This window comes from Pituophis catenifer, unplaced genomic scaffold (genome assembly GCF_029215685.1).
Source record: "Pituophis catenifer annectens isolate HBS135680 unplaced genomic scaffold, rPitCat1.0.hap2 SCAF_8, whole genome shotgun sequence".
Taxonomy (NCBI): Eukaryota; Metazoa; Chordata; class Lepidosauria; order Squamata; family Colubridae; genus Pituophis; species Pituophis catenifer.
The window spans coordinates 69,540,505-69,561,263 of NW_027256888.1; the positions used below are offsets into that span (position 1 = coordinate 69,540,505).

Genomic DNA, 20,759 nt, shown 5'->3' on the forward strand with positions numbered 1-20,759 from the left:
CTTTTGTATAGCTGAAAATTTAATCACCTTGTTTGCAGATTGGAATAGTGCCCTCCTGAAATCCTCCAGAGGCTTATAGTTTATCTTAAGGAACTGATGAGAAAAGGAGTAAGTTGTTATGGCAAAACAGGCCCAGAAAGAGTTCAGCATATGGTTTCTTCTTTTTTCTTCTTCTGAGAAGAGTCAAATATTCTTACTCTTATCAAACTTGGCTTGGCTATAACATCAGTCATGCTTTGAAACTCATGATGGTAAACATAGCATAATTGCTTTTATAATCCTAACAGATTACTGTGTATGAAAGGGAATGTTTGCTGTCATTATTATTAGTTAGGTCCCAATGGTTAATCATTCATTCATACAATACAATTGAAGTATCATGTATTTATTAGATTTTTATCCTGCCTTTATTACTTTATAAGTAACTCAGGACAGCGAACATACATAACACTCTTTCCTCGTCCTTCTGTTTACCCTACAATAACAACCTTGTGAGATGGGTTGCACTGAGGGAATAACTGCCCAAAGTCATCCATCTGGCTTTGATGCTTAAAGCAAGATTAGAATTCACTGCCTCCTTGTTTCTAGGCCTGCACCTTAACCCTCACACCAAATTGGCTCTTCAGTTTATTATTTCCTTGTAAATAATAAGGAAAAATTGTGTAGGTAAAAAACAGGGACGCTGTAGCTCAGTGGCTAAGACACTGAGCTGTCAATCAAAAGGTTGGCAGTTCAGCAGTTTGAATCCCTAGTGCTGCGTAACGGGGTGAGCTCCCGTTACTTGTCCCAGCTTTTGCCAACCTAGCAGTTCGAAAGCACGTAAAAAATGCAAGTAGAAAAATAGGGACCACCTTTGGTGGGAAGGTAACAGCGTTCCATGCACCTTTGGCATTAAGTCATGCTGGACACATGACCACGGAGATGTCTTCAGACAGTGCTGGCTCTTCGGCTTTGAAACGGAGATGAGCACCGCCCCCTAGAGTCGGGAACAACTAGCACATATGTGCGAGGGGAACCTTTACCGTTACCTTAGGATAAAAATGGATTTCCTGAAGGAAGTTCCATCAAATGTTTTGGTCTTCACCTCTTATGTTATACTACAATCTTCCCCTCCACACCTATGCCCATAAGACATATTTAGTTAACCCTGATTTCAAAATGGGGTCTTTTCAGCCAATTGCATATGTCCTTTTCCATCAGTTGTTCAACGTTTCAGAGCTTTTCTTGCATCCCATCATCCTTCGCCAACATGCGATAAGCCATGCTATTACGGTTGGTGGAAGTTGCTATCCATGTATAGGCAGATGGCTCACGGAAGCAGCTGAATTGAGGAAAGAAGTAGGATTCAATAGAGATGTGATTGAAGACATGACCTGGTATAAGTTGCTAATGGAAAACATAAATGCAAGCTTTATAAGCTGCTACCTTCTGGATCCCACCATTTGATATTCCCTATCCACAGCAGATCAAAGCTTTCACATATGCTGGAGGTGGCCTCTCTCTCTCTCCTTTTTGTGTATGGGAGCCCAGAGTAAGTACATTTCTGAAATTTGGCTTACAGTTCCCAAGTCTTTTTGAGGCAGAAAATACATAAAGAGTAGCATATGCCCTGGCTTAGCACATTTTAAAAACATTAACACACACTCTCTCTCTTTATTCTTACTCATTTTCTCTTGTATTCTTTCATCTCTGTCTCTCTCTCTCTCTCTCTCTCTCTCTCTCTCTCTCTCACACTCACACACACACACACACACACACACACGGAGGGAGGGAGGGAGGGAGGGAAGGAGACTGACTCTTTCCCCATGCATGATATGGCTCAAACTATTTTAAGTCATTGCTTGTCACTAAGGCCAAACCAAAATGTTTACCTATGGCCCTAATCATCAAAAGTTTGTTACTTTTAAAGTTTTGTTTCATTGGAGTCATTGGGAGCTGAGTCGACTCCAGAGCATCTAACAGCATTCTTCTAGCAACTGTTAGCAAATCCACAAACATGATGAAACAGCCTACGTGACCAAGAAGGTTTTTTATGGCCACCTGCAAATAATTAAGTTAGAACACAAGATAATCTAAATAGCTTCAGGCCCATTTTACACTGATTGTATTGGTCACGGAGTTGATTTTTTTTTTTTGACTTGTGACCAATTAAACTGATATGTAATCTCCCATCAGTTCTTTAATGGCCCTTCACTTAGAAAAGTGGTGTATATACAGAGGGCACAGGAAATTGGTCTTCTGGTGTCATTATAGTCACTTGTTTTTAACCAGGATTGCAGATTTATTATTTATACCTGTTTCTTCCAGATAAGCCCAATAACAAATACTTTGAACTTTACTACTCTGGGTTTTTTTTTATTATATAATAGTTCGTGAAACCTTTTTAAAAGAAGATACAAACACCGACAAATTAATGTAACACAGAAAAGAGAAAAAGAAATAAAGCAAAGAGAAAGCAAAAATAAAAAGAAGTTAAACAATAGAAAAAAGATACAAAGCAGTGGCTTCTTATATTCTTCACAGCAGTTATAAAAACAATTATATTTTAGCCTCTCTCTCTAAAGTTACATCATTATTTATTTGATTTTTATAGGCACCTATCTCAGCCAAATGACTGACCATTTTACAATTCTAATCTATTAATTCTAATACTCTTCTTTCTATAATATTGGAAGGAGGAGGATTGGGTTAACTGGATTTGCAATTCTATTCCACTGCTTGCTGTTTGTTTTGGATGAAACCATAGATGTCACTGAGAAAGCAGAGACTTGTAGAGCTAGAAGTTCATAATCTGATGTTTGTATGGCATGAAAAAGATAAAGTAATGTGAATTTCAAAAATAATCTTATTAGATATGCCATATAACGGGATGGTTAAAGGCTCTGAGCTTGTCAGCTGGAAAGCTGACAATCTGAGTTCAAGGCTCAAGTGCTTTTTGACAAAAAAGCAGTGTTAAGTAATAAAGTAATTTACCATTTGCAAAGCCTTTTTTTCCCCATAGGACAATACTAATCAGTGTGAAAAGGGCTTGCTCACTTATGTGCAATGCAACTTTTTTCTTTTTTTTTCCTGATTTCTCAAAATCTGAGACTAGCATCCAGAATGAAGTTTCACTGTCTTTGGTGAAAATTAAACAATTTGCATAAGATTACTATTTCATATATTAAATCTAATCCAGTTATATATACTATGTTTCCCCGAAAATAATACCCTGTCTTATATTTTTTTGAACCCTGAAATAAGCGCTAGGCCTTATTGCCATGCGCTCAGAATCCTGATTGGGCTTATTATCAGGGGATGTCTTATTTTGGGGGAAACAGGGTATTAATTGCACAGTCTAGTCCACTGAGCAAAATTGTCCTTTCCAGAAAGTATGGCAAATCTTTAGAGCTGGGTTTTGTTTTTTTTACATAGGTTTAAAAACAGCTCACTGGGTCACTTAGGGTAAATGAAAAATTATTTCCAGGTGACCGAGAAGTTACCCAAGAAGAGGGGTGTGGTGGGTCAGAGGGTACAGATGTTGAGCTATTCAGCTAGAAAGCTGACATCCTGGGTTCAAGACCCGAACGCCACATGACCAGATGAGTTCACGTTACTCACCGCAGCTCCAAAGCATGCAAATGTGAATAGATAAATAGGTACCACTTCAGTGGGAAGCTAACAGCATTCCATGCACCTGGCCAGTAGTGGGATTCAAATCCCAGCGCTGCCGGTTCACTATCAGTAGTATGTGGGTGCACGCACTTGCTTTGTGAGCGTGTGGCACTTCTGCACATGCGCAGAAGCTTCTGTGCATGCGCAGAGCGTTTTCTATGACGTCCAGGCAGATAGGCAGAGCCTCCCGCCACCACCACTACCAGTTCGCCCAAACCAGGAGCAACCCACCACTGCACCTGGCCTATAGTCATGCTGGCCACATAACCACAAAAGCATCTTCAGACTTCCGGCTCCCTTGGCTAAGAAACAAATGAGCACTACCCCCAAGAGACGGACGTGACTGGTCAGAGGAAACCTTTACCTTAAGAAATAACCACCGTCACTACCCCAACAAGAATAGTTATCAGGTTTTGTTCAGATTCACGTCTTGTTGAAAATAGCACATAAGTTTGAATACATATTGTCAGGAGGCAGAGTGGGGTTGTTTTGTTTTGTTTGGGGAAAAAAAAGCTTGACTTTCTCGCTGAAGTACTTATAGCCATAGGCTGTTGGCACTTAACCAGGTTTTTAGAAATAGTTCTGTGGTAACTATTTGTGGCTTGCTTAGTAACCTAACTCATACTCTCTTATGCAACATAAGGTTTGGTCTGTATTAACATGCTACTGTTGAATTCAAAGGAAGGGGCGCAGCTTGGCTGAAAGGCAGCATCAGTCATTCCTTCCTTTGACCTTTTTTTTTTTGTCTTACCCATCCAGGGAGGCTGCCAAATTGCAAATAATAAACAGACGTGTCTTTTCCAAGTTGTCTACTACAGTTTTCCTTTGGGTTGTAATTCCTTAAGAAATGAAAGAGTAGAAGCTGCTTAGCAGGATCCATCACTCCAGGAAAGCAACAGAAGCTGAACAACACTCACCACGAAAACACATTAGGAGCATCATCTTGTGATAAAAAAAAAAGAGTTGATTTCAGGTCTCCCATAAATAAAGCATTTATCTTAATTAGAATGCTTTTTATGACCTTTTAGATAACTTGGATTCTAGTTATCCAGTAATGGTTAAACCATATGACCTTCTAGTTCCAATATTATCTTGGGAACAGGATTAGCAGATACAAGTAAATGTGCAAGTGTAAGTTTTGAGGGAGAAAGTCATAAACATGATGTTATGGCATTTTCGTAAGGTTTGTAGGCAGATGTTTGTCTGCAAATTTTTGATTGTGCTTCTGATATTAAGAACTAAAGCCCAGACTTCCGCTGTTGTTGCTTGCCAGTTGTCCACCACTTCCCTGAACAGCCTTGGACAACGAGAGGCAACCCCAGCTCACAATTATTTATTTATTTATTTATTTGTTTGTTTGTTTGTTTACAAAACGTATGAGGCCATCCATCTGATATGTACACTCTGGGCAGCTAAGAACAATCAAGAAAAAGGATATAGCATACTATAAACCGATCAGAAAACAAAATTAAAATCATAGTGCAATAACCAGGGCAAATTGCCTATGAGTGACCTATGTGTTAAGTAACCCTAACCTTAACCCTAGGGTATACCTTGGTTTTCGGAGTTGCTCTGGAGAATGAAGCATCCAAAACAATGTCCCAAAGGTGCTTTTTCAAAAGGCAATTGGACTTTCTGGTTTTTCTTTGAAGACGTTTTGCTTCTCATCCAAGAAGCTTAGAATTCTGGTAAAGCATGCTGACTGGGGAATTCTGGGAGTCGAAGTCCACACATCTTAAAGCTTAATGAGAAACACTGATCTAAAATATTTGGTGTATCCTTGGGTTACAATAATACAAGTGGTCTTCAACTTACGGCTGCAATTGAGCCCAAAATTTCAGTTGCTAAGCAAGACATTTGTTAAGTGAGCTTTGCCCTAGGTTACGACATTTCTTGCCACCGTTGTTAAGTGAATCACTGCAGTTGATAGGTAGTAACGTGATTGTTAAGTGAATCTGGCTTCCCCATTGATTTGGCTTGTCAGAAGGTCGCAAAAGGGGATCACATGAACCCAGGACACTGCAACAATCATAAATGTGAGTCAGTTGCTAAGCATCCGAAATGTTCATCAGGTGACCACGGGGGATGCTGCAAAGTGTGCAAGTGTGAAAAACAGTCATAAGTCACTTTTTTCAATGCTGTTGTAACTTTGAACAATCACTAAATGAACTGTTGTAAGTCAAGGACTATCTCTACCTTAGCAAGTCTTTTTTTTTTTTTTTTTTTTTTTTTTTTTTTTTTAAGATTGAAAAATGGGAGTGGGAAGAAAGAACTTATATAAGCCCACAATTGAAAAGTATTTTGAAAGTTAGATCAAGTCCCTGTTTAGGAGAAGAACGCTTTCACTTTTGTTCAACTAAAAATCCTCTGATAAGATTCAGAAAATGTTCTCTTTTAAGTCGTTCTGAAAAAGCCCAGGCATAATAATTATCTGTTTGCAAAAAGGGTTTTACAAAAAAGGTTTGCCAAGGTATCCGACTGATAAGGAGAAAATAAGATCAACAAAACAAAGTTTGCCTTCAGATTAAGCTAAAATCAACACGCTTGCTTTTAACCTGATGTGCAAAGTGGCAGTGGCAGTTCAAGCCTACAGGGAAAAACAGCATTCCCTCCTGACACCTGAAAATCTAAGAAAATAGTTTGTGTGTGTTTTGGGGGCACAGTTGATGTTTAGAAATGGCTTATATGTCCAGTAGCATGAATGATCTGTGCTACTTCAGCTTGCTAGGAGGGGATCTTAGTTTTAAATGTTTTGTCTTAAGAATTGATGCAAATAAGGAAGCAGGACATCTGGCAAACAACTGATTGCGCAAAGACTCTGTTCATCTGGGAAATAACAAAAATGATAGTCCCCCCCTCCCCCATCTGCAAGCTGATGTGCCCATTCTGCATGTAGAAATTTGGACAATTCATGGCCACTTGTCAGTAGTGTTTTTATTTATTTTTTTCTCTGTGTTCCTGGAAATCAGGTTTATCTAGGGTATTTTAATCTAAGATCAAAGTACAAAGAATTAAATATAGCACAGCAACCAAAAACAATTGATTTTCAGTACCCAAATATTTAATCAGGATGTCATGGTCCATAAAGTCTTTTTAAACTTTCTGAAAACTGTACAAATATGTGAATCTGGTAGCAGATCCTTTTTTAAACCTTGGTCTACATTTGTAGACTATACGGATTATGCACCCTTATAGTTAAGTCAATATTTAACTGTTCCAGTAGCTCACACACAACCTTAGAATTTCTTGGAAGAAATGAATGGAAATTACTTTGCTGTAGCAATAGGATATCAGAATGTCAACCTGAGAGGTGAAATATTCTGAACCTTAACAAGTGCTGGAAGCATCCCTTTAACTTGAAGTCCAGTGTAAGTATGATTTGGATCCTTGTAGCAGTAATGACAGGTGATATGATGGTTCAGTGGTTAAACACGCTGGAAAGCTGACAGCTTGGGTTCAGTACCCAAGCGCCTAATGATTGGGTGAGCTCCCGTTACTTGGCGCAGCTCCTGTCCACCTAGCAGTTCGAAAGCATGCAAATGCAAGTAGATAAATAGGTACCATTCAGTGGTGAAATGCACTTACCTTCGCTATCGGATCGGAAATGTGGGTGCGCACGTCTCTTTTGCACAAGCGCAGAGCCTTCTGCAAATGTGCAGAGCATCAAAAGCGGGACGTAATGATGTCCTGGTGGGTAAGCGGAGCCTCCTACCGCCGGCCTACCGCCTCACACAAGCCAGATAGATCTGGCCGGATTTCACCGCTGGTATCATTTCAGTGGGAAGGTAACATTGTTCTGCACACGTTGGCGTATAATCATGCTGGCCACATGATCACAGAAGTGTCATCGGACAATTCTGGGTCTCTCGGCTAAGAAACAGATGAATACTGCCTTTAGAGTTGTACACGACTAAATGGAAAACCTTTACTTTTATCTTTAGCCATAATGGCAAAGCTGACCCATGAATAGTGCCACGTGGCTTGAAAAGATTTTTGCAGCATATAATGTTTACACTTAGCTCACTGATACCAGTCTTTCTGTGAGCTTTTTTTCCCCCCCAGATTCGGCACTTTCAGCTATCAAAAATTCTTCCTTGAAACATCTCCTATCTCTTTTCAGTTGTTGGCCATATGCTGAAACTCATTTTAGGAAGGCCTGTGGAAAGCAGCTTTAAGTTGTTCCTTAAAACTCACTTTTTCATAGCAGGTGTTGGATCATTTTCACAGTTCTGTCAGAAGAGGCACTCATCTTGTTAACAAGCCATTTATATAGCAGGAATCTCATTGATTTCAATAGGTTTTTGGCGTGGGCATTGATAAGATGTCCTTGTGGCTAATCATTGAAAGGAACAAACCAGCAAACCTCATATCCATCAAAGACTAGAGGAATCGCCAACAATGGAAATAGTCCATCATAAAATATCTGTGTTTCTTTTTTTTTACTCCTAGCAGATTGATATAGGAGGTAGAGATGGAAAAATGAAACGGAGCATCTCTCTTTAGAAGTGATTTTAGTTACTGGAGCAGAGATAAAAGAAAAATCATACCTGAATGCAGTCAGCAGCTAAATAATAGCATTTTAATCTCAGTGGGTTTTTTCATGTGGTAGCATTTATAATTTTCCTTGCAATGGAATTGCAATTTTTAAGAGAGAGATTTACGGAGGAAAGTTACCCATCTAGTATAATATACAATGACCCTGAACTGGAAGAAACCATAACACACAGTATTTCTGTAATCATAAACAAATCTAATCATAAAATCCCAGGGTTAAAGTTTCATTTCTTTCAGTTTCAAGCTAAAAATTCAAAAGCGGTTGCCAAGTAGAAACAAAGCTAGACAAAAATATTCTTTTTTTAATCAAAGCAGTCGCTTTTGCTATCCGTGCCAGCTCTATTAATTTCAGCATCCGTTCTTCCGTTGCAGGTATTTGTGGTTCCACCTTAAAGAACACAATTTAATATTTAATTTGCTCCTCTCTCTTAACAAGCTGTTGGCTTTAATATCACAAATCAGCATACGGTCGTCTTTGGGCTCTCCTCCTTTCTTCTGATCTGGTTGGTGTTGTACCAATTAGCTTGCAAAAAAAGAAATAGAAATGAACATGCTAATGACAAGGATGTTTTATTTTGTTTTTAGTTCCCAAGAGGATGAAAGGCCTTTATCACCATTCTATCTGAGGTATTTATAAATATATATTTTTATTTATATTCTGTTTGGAGGCTTGATTCATAACAAAAAGCTGCAGAGGACAATTACTAGCCATTTGCAAAGGTTTTGCCCAAAAACAATGGCTAGACAATGACTTAAGAGAATGTATAGATCTACAACAGATCACAGCAGATAGATCTACAACAGATAGATCTACAACAGATAGATCTACAACAGATAGATATCCACCCACAACATGCAAACTGCATTTGCCCTGCAATAAGCCATTATTTCTACATAGTAGTTTATTGATTGGACCACAATGGGAAAGGTTGGTGCTGGTTGTTGTTGTTATTGCTAACTTGTAGGACTGTGTAAAGATATCTTAATTTAATTTGACTTCACTCCCTTTTTAGTGTTTAAGAATAGAAATATGTGGCTTTGGGCTAGATTGCTAGGAGGAATAAGTTTGGCAGAAAGAAAGAATGAAGGCTGGCCAGTGGTTGATACTTCACCCCAGTGGTGAAATCCAATTTTTTTACTACCAGTTCTGTGGGCGTAGCTTGGTGGGCGTGGTATGGCTTGGTGGGCATGGCAGGGGAATGATACTGCAAAATCTCCATTCCCTCCCACTCCTGGGGGAAGGATATTGCAAAATCTCCATTCCCACCCCACTCTGGGGCCAGCCAGAGGTGACATTTGCCAGTTCTTCGAACTACTCAAAATTTCCACTACCGGTTCTCCAGAACCTGTCAGAACCTGCTGGATTTCACTCCTGCTTCACCCCTTTTATGCTCTTGTGATGAGAAGCAGATGTTCATATTTAAGTGATTTCCAGCCTTTGCCTTTATAACCTCATTACAAAAATGAAAGAGGAATGGCTTGGGTATTTTTTGTGCCAGCATCTGTTTTGTTTAGAGCTGCTGTTCTGGCTTGCAAAAAACCAGCTGACCAATAGATGGCAGCAAAAAGCAAGTTGCTTTCCCTGTCACCTGGTAGTCTTGTAGACATTTGCAGCCCAGATAACCACAGTGCCAGTCAGCTGTTTATTTTTCCTTTGTTCCCCTTATTGTTTTGTGAACTTCCTGACGCCCAAATTCAACTCACTGTAGACTTATTTGTGTGATATAACAACAGAGCAGTGAATGTAAACATATGAAGGATGTGGGCTGCAACTTATGCAGTACACAAAGTACATTGATTGAGAGCAGACAGTTATGTAACATACTGGGTGGATGCCGTAGAGACTTGTCCGGATTCCAAGGACCTCACAATGCCTCAAGCTTGCCAATTAGCGGGAACATTGTGTATATATTTCTCCTTGTAAAATCTGTGCTGCAAATGTTGCAGAGTTTTTGAGGAGCACAGGGGCTTGAAAGTTTTCCTGTTGCATACCTTTGTCCTCCACCCAAACAGGCCGAGTAAACAACCTGCATCATATTAAGTACAGTACAGCTGCAAATTTGCCTCATTTGGGATTCCTTTTAGATTTAGATTTGCTTGTAGTTCTCCAGCGTATCGGGGAAGGTCATCCATGAATGGGTAGTGCTCTGCTTCTCTGCTTGGAGACCGAGTCAAACTTTCTTGGCCACGCCTACTTCTGCCTGGGCGCTCCCCAATTCGACTCAGTCTTCCACGAGTTGAGACTGAGAATAGAGAGTCACCCGTTCTTCGATTTCTTATCGCAAGATGACAGCAAGTTTAAGAGATTTGAGCTGTACGTACTTTTCACAAATCTGCAGATTTTCTCTCCTAGTTTCATGTTTTCCTCTTCCTGTCAAGTGCTCAGCTTCACCATACCTGGTTGTTTATGGAATTAACCTGATTGAAGCCTTCTTCTTAGCCAACTGTTTGGTTGGCTTCTTGCAGTCTTCCCCAGCAAAATCATTCCAGCTCCTAGGTTAGTTTGTCCCTTTATGAGAAAAGAGCCTGGATAGCTCTGCAGACAAAGGCACTGTAATTTAACACCAGCTGTCTGCAATTAAAGTAAGTTCGAATTTTGCCAGGCTCAAGGTTGACTCAGCCTTCCATCCTTTCTAAGGTAGGTAAATTGAGGACCCAGTTTGTGGGGACAATAAGATGACTTTGTATAAAATATACAAAAGTATGAAGGCTATTGCTTAACGCACTGTAAGCCGCCCTGAGTCTCCGGAGAAGGGTGGCATATAAATCAAATTTAAAAAAAAAAAAAAGTTTGCCCAACAACACACTGAAACTGTTAATAAGAAAGTCACTAAGTCAAAGAACAAGCACATCCTCAGCAAAGTCTTCTATGACAAGATGGTATCTGGGTTAGATTAGTCCTAAAGATTAATCCTCCTAGGTATCCCCTGCATTGCTTGGAAATGCTTTTGGAGAAGGTCATAACAGTCCATCCCAAAATTGCAAAATGCAATCTTTGCAGAGATATTTTATAATGGGCATGCTGAATAGGATAAGTGAGACCATTACAGAGAAGCACATATAACAGCATTTTCAGTGAGCAGTATGATAGATAGGATTGTCTGTGTTAAGCATCAGTTTAAAATGCTTTAAACATTTTTCTGGATATTGATATATTGATATCATGGCTTATATAGTTCTGTATATCTGCCGTGGTAACTTTGAAGAAAAAAAATTGAGTATCACTAATCACCATGAAAAAACAGTGGCAGGAAACCTCTCATCAGAAACATTGCAGTAATACAAAACTCTGATTATGTTTCCATTATTAATCCTGTTCGATACTACATTTGGGGAAGTGTACTACTTTTACCTAATAAGAATGATTAAAAAATAAAATACATGACAGAAGAAATGATACCACTGCAAAAAACCTTATTAATGTCCGCTTAGTTGGAGTTGTTTTACATCTTAAAGACTGAAGAGTACTACTGTATTAAAGGATTCTGGTACAGTCAGAAGACAATGGGATATGGACGCAGCAAACTGCAATGTAACATGGGAAGTTTATTTGTTAAATTTAAATTTATTTGCCTATCTCTAGGGCTACTCTAAGGGATGCGGGGCTAAGACGCTGAACTTGTCGATCGAAAGGTCGGCAGTTCAGCAGTTCGAATCCCTAGTGCCACGTAACAGAGTGAGCTCCCGTTACTTGTCCCAGCTTCTGCCAACCTAGCAGTTCGAAAGCACGTAAAAAATGCAAGTAGAAAAATAGGGACCATCTTTGGTGGGAAGGTAACAGCATTCCGTGCACCTTTGGTGTTTAGTCATGCCGGCCACATGACCACGGAGACGTCTTCAGACAGCGCTGGCTCTTCGGCTTTGAAACAAAGATGAGCACCGCCCTGGGAACGACTAGCACATATGTGCGACGGGAACCTTTACCTTTATGGCTACTCTAGGCAGCTTAGAACATGGGTGTCAAACTCGCCGCGTCATGTTGCCGTCGTGATATATTGTGACGTTTTTCCCCTTCACGGAGGTGGGGTGGGCGTGGTCTGCGTGTGATGCATCCGGCCAGCAGCCGCCAGTGTGACACCCCTGGCTTACAACAATAAAAAGAAAGAAATGAAAAGAGTGTAAACTGAACAAAAGTAAAATACTAGAGCAATAAAACAAGCCGTGAAAAAGAACACAACAATACATCAATATGATAACAAAAAGATGGACAGGTGAAGAGCAGTGAGTCCAGAAGGCAGGTGGAGTCTGCCATCAATCCAGCAGCCACCTCCAGTGTGATACTCCAACATTGGATTCCCAGGCCAACCAGCAAAGTCAGGTTTTCAGGCTCTTGTGGCAGAATAGGAGGGTGGGGGCAAATCTTACCTTGGAGGGTAAGATGTTCAAAAGGGCAGGTACTGCAGCAGAGAAAGCTCTTCTTCTGTATCCCAGTTGTCATAATTCTTTGACCAACAAAATCCAAAGCAGGCCCTCTCTGCTGGCACGAGTTACAATTCTACTTATGACTAACAGTGGAAAAAGGGTGATTTATTTGCACTTGGAACTGTCTACCAGAAGCACCTTCAATATCTGTGTATGAAAAATGTTCTGTGCCTTGCCTTTCATGTGATCAGCTGGCACCACATTGATTAGGTAAACAGGGCATATTTCAAAACAGAATATGAACGTCAAGTGTCAATAGATTATGAATTTAATCCAGGCGGAGCCCAGGGAAAAATGTTTTGCTTGCCCTGATAAAATGTTGGGACTGAAGAAAAGTTGTATTCAGTGTTGTTCTTCATACAGATGCTTTGTGGAGACGGGACAGGTAGAATTTGGCAATAGGTTAATTTTTATTAAACCATCCCAATGCCAAAGGAATTGTTTAAATAACATAGAGGAGAGTCCTTTGATGCAACCATTTCTTGTTTATGAAGAAAAATGCTAGCTAGATCCCAGACAAGTGTCCCAACTAAAAATTCACAAGCTAGACGTGATTTCAGTAACATTCTTCACCACATGTTCCTTTGCACGTGGTGTTATCCAGATACACGCTGTCCCCTATCCAGAGGTAATAGATAGTACAGTAATATTGAATAGTAGCCTTTGGTGTTCTTATTCTCCATGAATTTGTTAAATCAGGCCAGAAAGCCCACCAGATAGAAGGTTATCACTATGATAATACATTTGATAGCAGATATCAGGTATGTTTCTCTGAGGCCACACTGAAATGTTTATTTACTTATTATGCAATTTAAACCACACCCTTCAACTCTCTAGCAAGGACTCTGTGGAAATGTCTCCTTCCAATAGCTTTACCATGTGAAGGATCCAAAAGAGAAAAAAAAAAGTGGTGAAAAATGACGATCTGTTGCTGGTCTCTCAGTACATAGCATTATTACTCTGTTTCAGATGTTATGAAGAAGGTTGAATCTTGTTTCTTATTTTGCATTTTGTATATTTACTGTTTTAAAAGTAATCCATCTTGGGAGTACATCAGAAAGATAGTGTGTTAATTATATAAGACATTACTATTATGAGCTCTAGGTTTATTTCTTGCTGGAACAGGTTATTTTGAAATGAAGCTTGTTAAGATATTTAAATTTAGTAGTTGGAGCAGTGGGGTTGTGCAATGAGCCAGAACACATAGTTATGGTTGATTGGTTGACTACTGGCTCCTGCGTGAGGCAATCTGCACTGTGATTGGTTGCTGTGGCTGGGGAGGGGGAGTTTCCCTTTCTTTCCTGCCTTTATTCTTCTGTGTGTCGTGTATGCTCTGTGATTTACCTCAGGAGTGTCAAACTGGTGGGCCAGATGCGTCATGCAGGCCACACCCACCCCAGCTGCGTGAAGGGAAAAAACGTGAAAGTCACATGACGGCAATGTGACAGCGCAAGTTCGACACCCGTGATTTACCTGATGCTGCTGCTGTTTGCCTGACAATTTTGCTTGGTGTATATTTAGGTGTAAAATATATTTATATAAAACTACAAGTTTGGGTCTCTGACTTAATTTGGACACCAGCTGCGCAATTCCCTGACAAAATCTCTTTCAGAAGGATGCATTTTAGACTGGAGAAATTGTATAAGAGGAACACAGTACTGACCTGAGACATCTTGTTGCATGAAGCTGCCCCCATGCCCATTTATAAAACATTACATAACAAAAGACAACTGGACTGACCATTGAATCTTCTGAGAACTTGGCAATGACCCAACAGGTTGCACTGATTCCAAGGAAGGGAGGCCACCTAAGGCCTCCCAACATACGTAGCCTAAGTTGACCGCCTCACTCTGCCTGAGCCTAAAGATAGGGCAAATCTCATACCTAAGTTTTCCCTCCTTATCCTTTACTTGAAATCTGTACTCCATCAGTTTCTTTACCTATACATTCCATCTTGGAGCCAGATCTGGTGTCCTGTTATGAACTTTTTGCACAAAACGGAAAAAAAATGAATTTAAGAGCAATGGAAATAGGACAGATTATAAATTACATAGGATAGATCCGTGATGGTGAACCTATGGCACCTGGCACGCGAACCATCGCCCTAGGTCAGCTCCAACGTGCATGTGCGTGCGCCTCCCGCCAGCCAGCTGATTTTCAGGTCTCTGCTGCACATACAGGAGACATGCGGGTATGGGCAGGGGGCTGCGCGCATATGGATGGGGGGGTCGTGCGTACATGCGCGGGGGGCATCAGGTCCCCCTGCACTCAGTTTTCTGTTCCAGGAGGCTTCAGGGAGGCCTGCTAGGCCCAAAACGGGGGGTGGGGGTAGCACAGGGGGTCATACGCACATAAGCAGGGGGCGGGGGAGCACCGGGGGGCGCACATGCATGTGCAAGGGTGGGGTGCACAGGGGGCATTGTATTATGGGTATGGACACGCACACACGCAATTGTACGCGCATGCGCACTTTCGGCATCTGAGGGGAAAAAGGTTATTTACTCATCTTTAGAAGAAAATAACCTATATCTTGTGTTTATCATTCTACTTACTTAAAACAAACCTATGTCTGCTGGACAAAGCAAGATATGCATTTTACTAGAAAATATTAGCAAGAATTCAGAATCTATTAAAAATCAGTATGTTTCAAATAGAGGAAGTCCTTGATTTACAATCACAATAGAGCCCAAAATTTCTGTTGTTAAATGAGACATTTGTTAAGTGAGTTTTGCCCCATTTTATGACTTTTCTTTCCTCCATTGTTAAGTGAATCATTGCAGTTGATAAGTTAGAAACCCTGTTGTTAAGTGAATCTGGCTTCCCCATTGACTTTGCTTGTCAGAAGGTCACAAAAAGTGATCACATGACCTTGGGACACAGCAACGGTCATAAATATGAATCGGTTGCCAAGCATCCGAATTTTAATCATGTGATCGTGGGGAGGCTGCAAAGGTTGTAACTGTGAAAAACGGTCATAAGTCACTTTTTTCCTGTGCCTTTGTAACTTTGAACGGTCATTAAATGAACTGTTGTAAGTCAAGGATTACCTGCACTTAAGAGACCTCTGATATCTCATAGTCATTGCTACAATGGTTTCATCTTTTTGACTTAAATATAAAATTATGGCTCTTATACCTACTTCACTCTCATTGCATTCTGGTCTTACTTACAAATATACAGTAAATTTGTAACCTAAGTACTTTTATTATGTAATTACTGTATTTTTCAGAGTATAAGACACACTTTTCCCCCCTAAAAGAGGGTGGAAATGTTGGTGCGTCTTATACACCAAATAGAGCCATTTTTGGCCTCCCGAAGCCATGCCCCGCGCATCCCGTTTTTCATAAAAAAGGGGCACGCAGAGGCTTTGGAAGGCCTGCAGCGTGTTCCTGTGGGCTGGAGAGGGCAAAAATGCCTCCGTTTTTCGCATAAACGGGGCGCGCAGAGGCTTTGGGAGGCCTGCAGACTGCTCCTTTGGGCTGGGGAGGGCAAAAACGCCCCCATTTTTGTGAAAAACGGGCCCGTATTTTGCATAAACAAGACCTACAGAGGCTTTGGGAGGCCTGCAGAGTGTTCTTGGGGGCCAGGGAGGGCAAAAACATTTTTTTTCCTGCTTACCTCTTCGAAATCTCGGTGCATCTTATACACCGGTGTGTCTTATAGTCCGAAAAATACGGTATAACATATTATATAATATGTAATAAACATTTTATGTAACTTGTTCCTTAAGTAGCGATGTCTCTAAATGAACTGTTGTATGTCAAAGACTATCTGTAACAGAATTGTGACTGGTGATTTCTTGTTCTCTTGGCATGGTATGGGTTACACATTTCACAGTATAGTATGCACTTAGTCTTTCCTTTAGTGATGTTGCCTTGATTTGTAGGCAGGTAAGTTAGCCGACTATCGTAACTAATAAAATAAATATAATAAACTGTTTTTTATGCTTCAGAGAAACATCATTTATTGAATAGTGCCCTCAGAAGATGTCATATGACACTCTTATCAGCAAAGCTGAGTCAGCAAAGGGTGGCCAGGAAAGGGTCTTGAGACTGTCCCAGTCTCAAATATAATCTTGCCTTACGGTTAAAAGACATGATCTTTGGACATGAATCCTCAAGGCTTCCTAGCACATCTGCTTCCATCATTAGATCAGGGAGAAATTATGACATGTTGCCCTGACTATTTGCAGTAACATTTCACGGGCTTGACAATAACTAATGAGTCTGTGTGAGGCAGAAGAATTGAAAATAGCTCCAAATATATTTTTCACCTCATGATTTTTCCTCTTTGGCTTTCTTTAACTGTGGGGGGGAAAACCCTTGCTGATCAAATAAAATGGACTTAGCTACATTGACTTTGATTTATGTTCTTCTCTTTTAAAGCAATTACTTCATATATTACTGACAGGTTTTAAAAGTGTGTGTTTAAATTTTGTGCAAAATATGTGAGACTGGCCAGCATAGCTTCATCTGCTGTATATATACTTAGGTCTGTCTCAGAGGTTTGGGATTGTTGCCAATTGCTTTGCTGGAAACAATGGGGAGATCATTATTCCCAGAAAGTCATAATTCTCATATATGTTCTGTCATCATGGTTGTTTCAATACAAATCTGTAATATTTTTTTTAAAAAAAGGATTCTGTTACTCATCTTAAAGAATTGAATAATACACTTGAACATCTGAACACATTCTACTGCATATGTGCTATAGTTTGGAACCAATTGCTTTTAATTTTCAGTAAAACTGTCTTTAAATATGTCACTTAGCACTTAAATGAACTTTTGAACCACTTTTTCTTAATGTTCTTCAAAAATTACTCCTAACTTTTTTAACCTCTTTTTATACAGTGCTCACGTATCACAAGTCAACAACATCCCTGCTACTGGAGAGTAAGTAATTCTTTCTCTTTTATCACTCTGTTCTTTAGTTCTTGTTTTTCCTCATTAAGTATCTTGTGATTTGTGTGTGCGTGTGGCAGATGTACCACATCCTTGATAGCACTAGTGGTAGACATAATAGAAGATAAGATTGTGATTGTGTAGTTTGAATGGTTTCAGTTGAAACCTTTTTGTGTACAGCCACCTAATGGAAATAACATATCTTGGGTGTCTGTTAATGATTCCTAAACAGGGTGCTGCAATGACCTTTCTAAAAAAATGCTAGATGATGTGGATGTTCCTAATTCAGGGGTATCAAACTCAATTTCCTTGAGGGCCTCATCTGGGTTGTGTTTTACCTTGGGGAGCTGGGGTGGGCGTGGCCAGGGTAGGTGTGGCCAGCTCGATGTCACTCGTGTCGGGGGCGCCTGTGGTGGCCTGAGTGCTCTGCCAGCGAAAACGGGCTCCTAAGCTCCGTTTCGGCTGCGATGGCCTCCTGCAACCCTCTGCCAGCAAAAATGGAACTCAGCAGGGCTGCACACAGCCCTCCTGAGCTCCGTTTTCCCTGGCAGGGGCACTGCAGGCTGGTCCGCTGTTTCTAGGGCAGCCCCCAGGCCAGATCTAAGCTACCCTGCGGCCCAGATCTGGCCCCTGGGCCTTGAGTTTGACACCCCTGTTCTAATTGAATGTAATAACCTGCCTATTGGATAATATGTACAAGTAGTGCTTGACTTAATAACCATTCAATTAGTGACAATTTAAAGTTACAACAGCACTGATAAAAGTGATTACAGTCATTTTTCATACTTAAAACTATTGCAACATCCCCATGGTCATGCGATCAGAATTTGGACGTTGGCAACTGGCATGTATATATGACAGTTGCAGGGTCCCAGGATCATGTGATCACCTTTTGGGTCCATCTGAACAAGCGGAGTCAATTTGGAAGCGAAATTCACTTGACAATCACATTACTAATTTAACAACAGCAGTGTTTCACTTAATAATTGTGGTAAAAAAGGTCATAAAGTGAGGCAGAACTCACATAACAACGGTCTTGCTTAGGAAATTTTGGGCTCAGTTGTGGTCGTAAGTTGAGGCCTACCTGTAGCCAGTTTGATAGTTGCTTGACTTCTTAAGGAAGGGTGTATTTTAAGATGACTTCGAGCCAATTTGACCTGATCTTGTTTCAAGCCAATTAAGTGATCTTATTTCATATTTATTGTACACTCAAGATTTCTTCCACTCAGGTAAGGCCCAGTCCCAGGTTGCCTAGATTCAGAAATACTGCATGTCAGTCTTCAGACTTCTTTCAACTGCATCTCTCAAAAGAAACAAAAGACCAAAAAGTTTTTTCCCCCCTGGACTTTTTTTCCTCTTTAAATACTCAAAAACTCAAGGAACCCCTTTTACCCTTAGAAACAAAAACAGAGACACTGTCCCCACCCCCCAAAATTCTCTCAACAAAAGACCTCTCCTCTCTTTTTCACTTGTTGGTCTGCCACAGTATTTTTTTTTAAGTAAATGCTACAAGATTTTTTTTTATCAGTAGAGGGAGCTATATATTAAAAACACACAGTAGGTAAAGAAGGAAAAGGTAGACTATTTGAATGAAGGCAGAGAATCATATGTTTACAGTAGCAATGATCAATATAGCATTAATAAAGAAAATAAGTGAGCCACAGAAATTTCCTATATAAGCAAGGAAAGTCAGAAGATCAGGCTGCATGATTCCCTGAAGAGTGGATTCAAAAGAACTAGGTTTTGCTCTCCACTTAGCCATACATTTTTCTGGATGAACTTGAGACAGTGTCTCTTTTTCCAACTAACCCTACACAAATAAACATGGGACTCTGAAAGGGAGCTCTGCCTTGTGCCTCACAGAAAAAATGACTACAAATATGTTTATTAATCAGGTCTGTGCACTCTTCATACAAATACAACCCACAGCTGTTTGCTCTAAAAGAAAGAGAAAGAGTACAAATCTAATAAAAAAAATATTGGTGAGGGGAAGGTAGTATCTCAGGTGTCTGAAAAACATACTTTATTGTGTAAATTCTTTTATCAAGGACACAGCAAAATGAAAGACATTATAAGCAACATCCAATTTTGAATTGGATGCTATGGAACAGATCTCATGTCTCTAAAAAAAATTCTCCTTTATGTTTTTATTTGTCATGGGGTTTTTTCCTGTCCTCTTATCTTCATCTATTTTTTTTTATCAAACATATTTATCCTACCTGTATTTTAATCAAACTGGATAGAAAATGCTAGCAAACATATTTGGATAAATAACCTTCTTAATCTCTTAACATTAAAAGATACAAAAATGCAAAAATGTTTTTATGGGACAAATGACTTAGTGAATCTAACCAAGCAAAATAATAAATTCACCAGGAAAAAACAAATGCTGCTGTTTTATGGAATCCTTTCATTCAAACTAGGACAACTCTTAAAGCAGAAGTCCCTTCCTTTCCATTTTTATGCAGAAGCCTGAAAAAAGTTAGTCTCTTTTAATGAATAAGTAGAACTTAATAGTAGAGCTTAAGCCATATTTGAAACACTTCTTGCAAATCATTTTTGAGGCATGCGCTTATAAATGTGTAAAAATATTGAATGGTTCACATTGGGAATTCATTATTACTTTTTAAAAAAATATATTAATACCTGTGTATATGTATGTGTGTATAACTTATCTTGCTTTGACAGATTCTTAGAAAAGACTATCCGGACAGCTGTCGAACAACATCTTTTTGATGTTCATGGCTCTAGTGGTCAGAGTTCTGAAGAATCTGAATCTGGAACATCATTAACGTCTTCTGGTGTATCTACTGGGCAGCGCAGGCGACATCATAAAGAACAAGATGAAGGCCGAAAGACCAGAGATAGGTATGCTTTTTTCTTTTCTTTTCTTCTTCTTCTCCTATGAGACAGTTTTAGAGCTGTCTGATAGCAATTGTCAGATAATTGCAAAAAACTGGTTCCCCTCTCTTAGGTTGCCAAGGAGCCCAATATGTTCCAGAGCTAATATTCCTAGATAATTGTGGAAAGACGTTGGAATCATCACAGTTCTTTCTCCTCAGTTTTTAATTTTTTATTGAAAAGTTTTGGCAGAAAGTGAACATTTTGCAGACTATGTTTTATGTCTGTTTTTCAGTTTAAACGAATAAACTTCTGTATACACATGAAACTTTTTATCTTGTGAAATAACTCATAATTTTAAAAGTTACCCAAACTTTAACTGACTAC

At 39.8% G+C, this 20,759-nt stretch overlaps 1 protein-coding gene across 1 annotated transcript in view; it reads left to right on the forward strand.

The window, feature by feature from the left end:
• Positions 1 to 20,759, forward strand: part of FAM13A (family with sequence similarity 13 member A) — a 150,068-nt gene that overhangs the window by 87,666 nt on the left and 41,643 nt on the right. Inside the window, exons 7-9 of the mRNA XM_070948432.1 lie at positions 8,794 to 8,835; positions 17,481 to 17,522; positions 20,220 to 20,399. Coding sequence (XP_070804533.1) covers positions 8,794 to 8,835; positions 17,481 to 17,522; positions 20,220 to 20,399 — 264 coding nt within the window. The remainder of the gene's footprint in view (positions 1 to 8,793; positions 8,836 to 17,480; positions 17,523 to 20,219; positions 20,400 to 20,759) is intronic.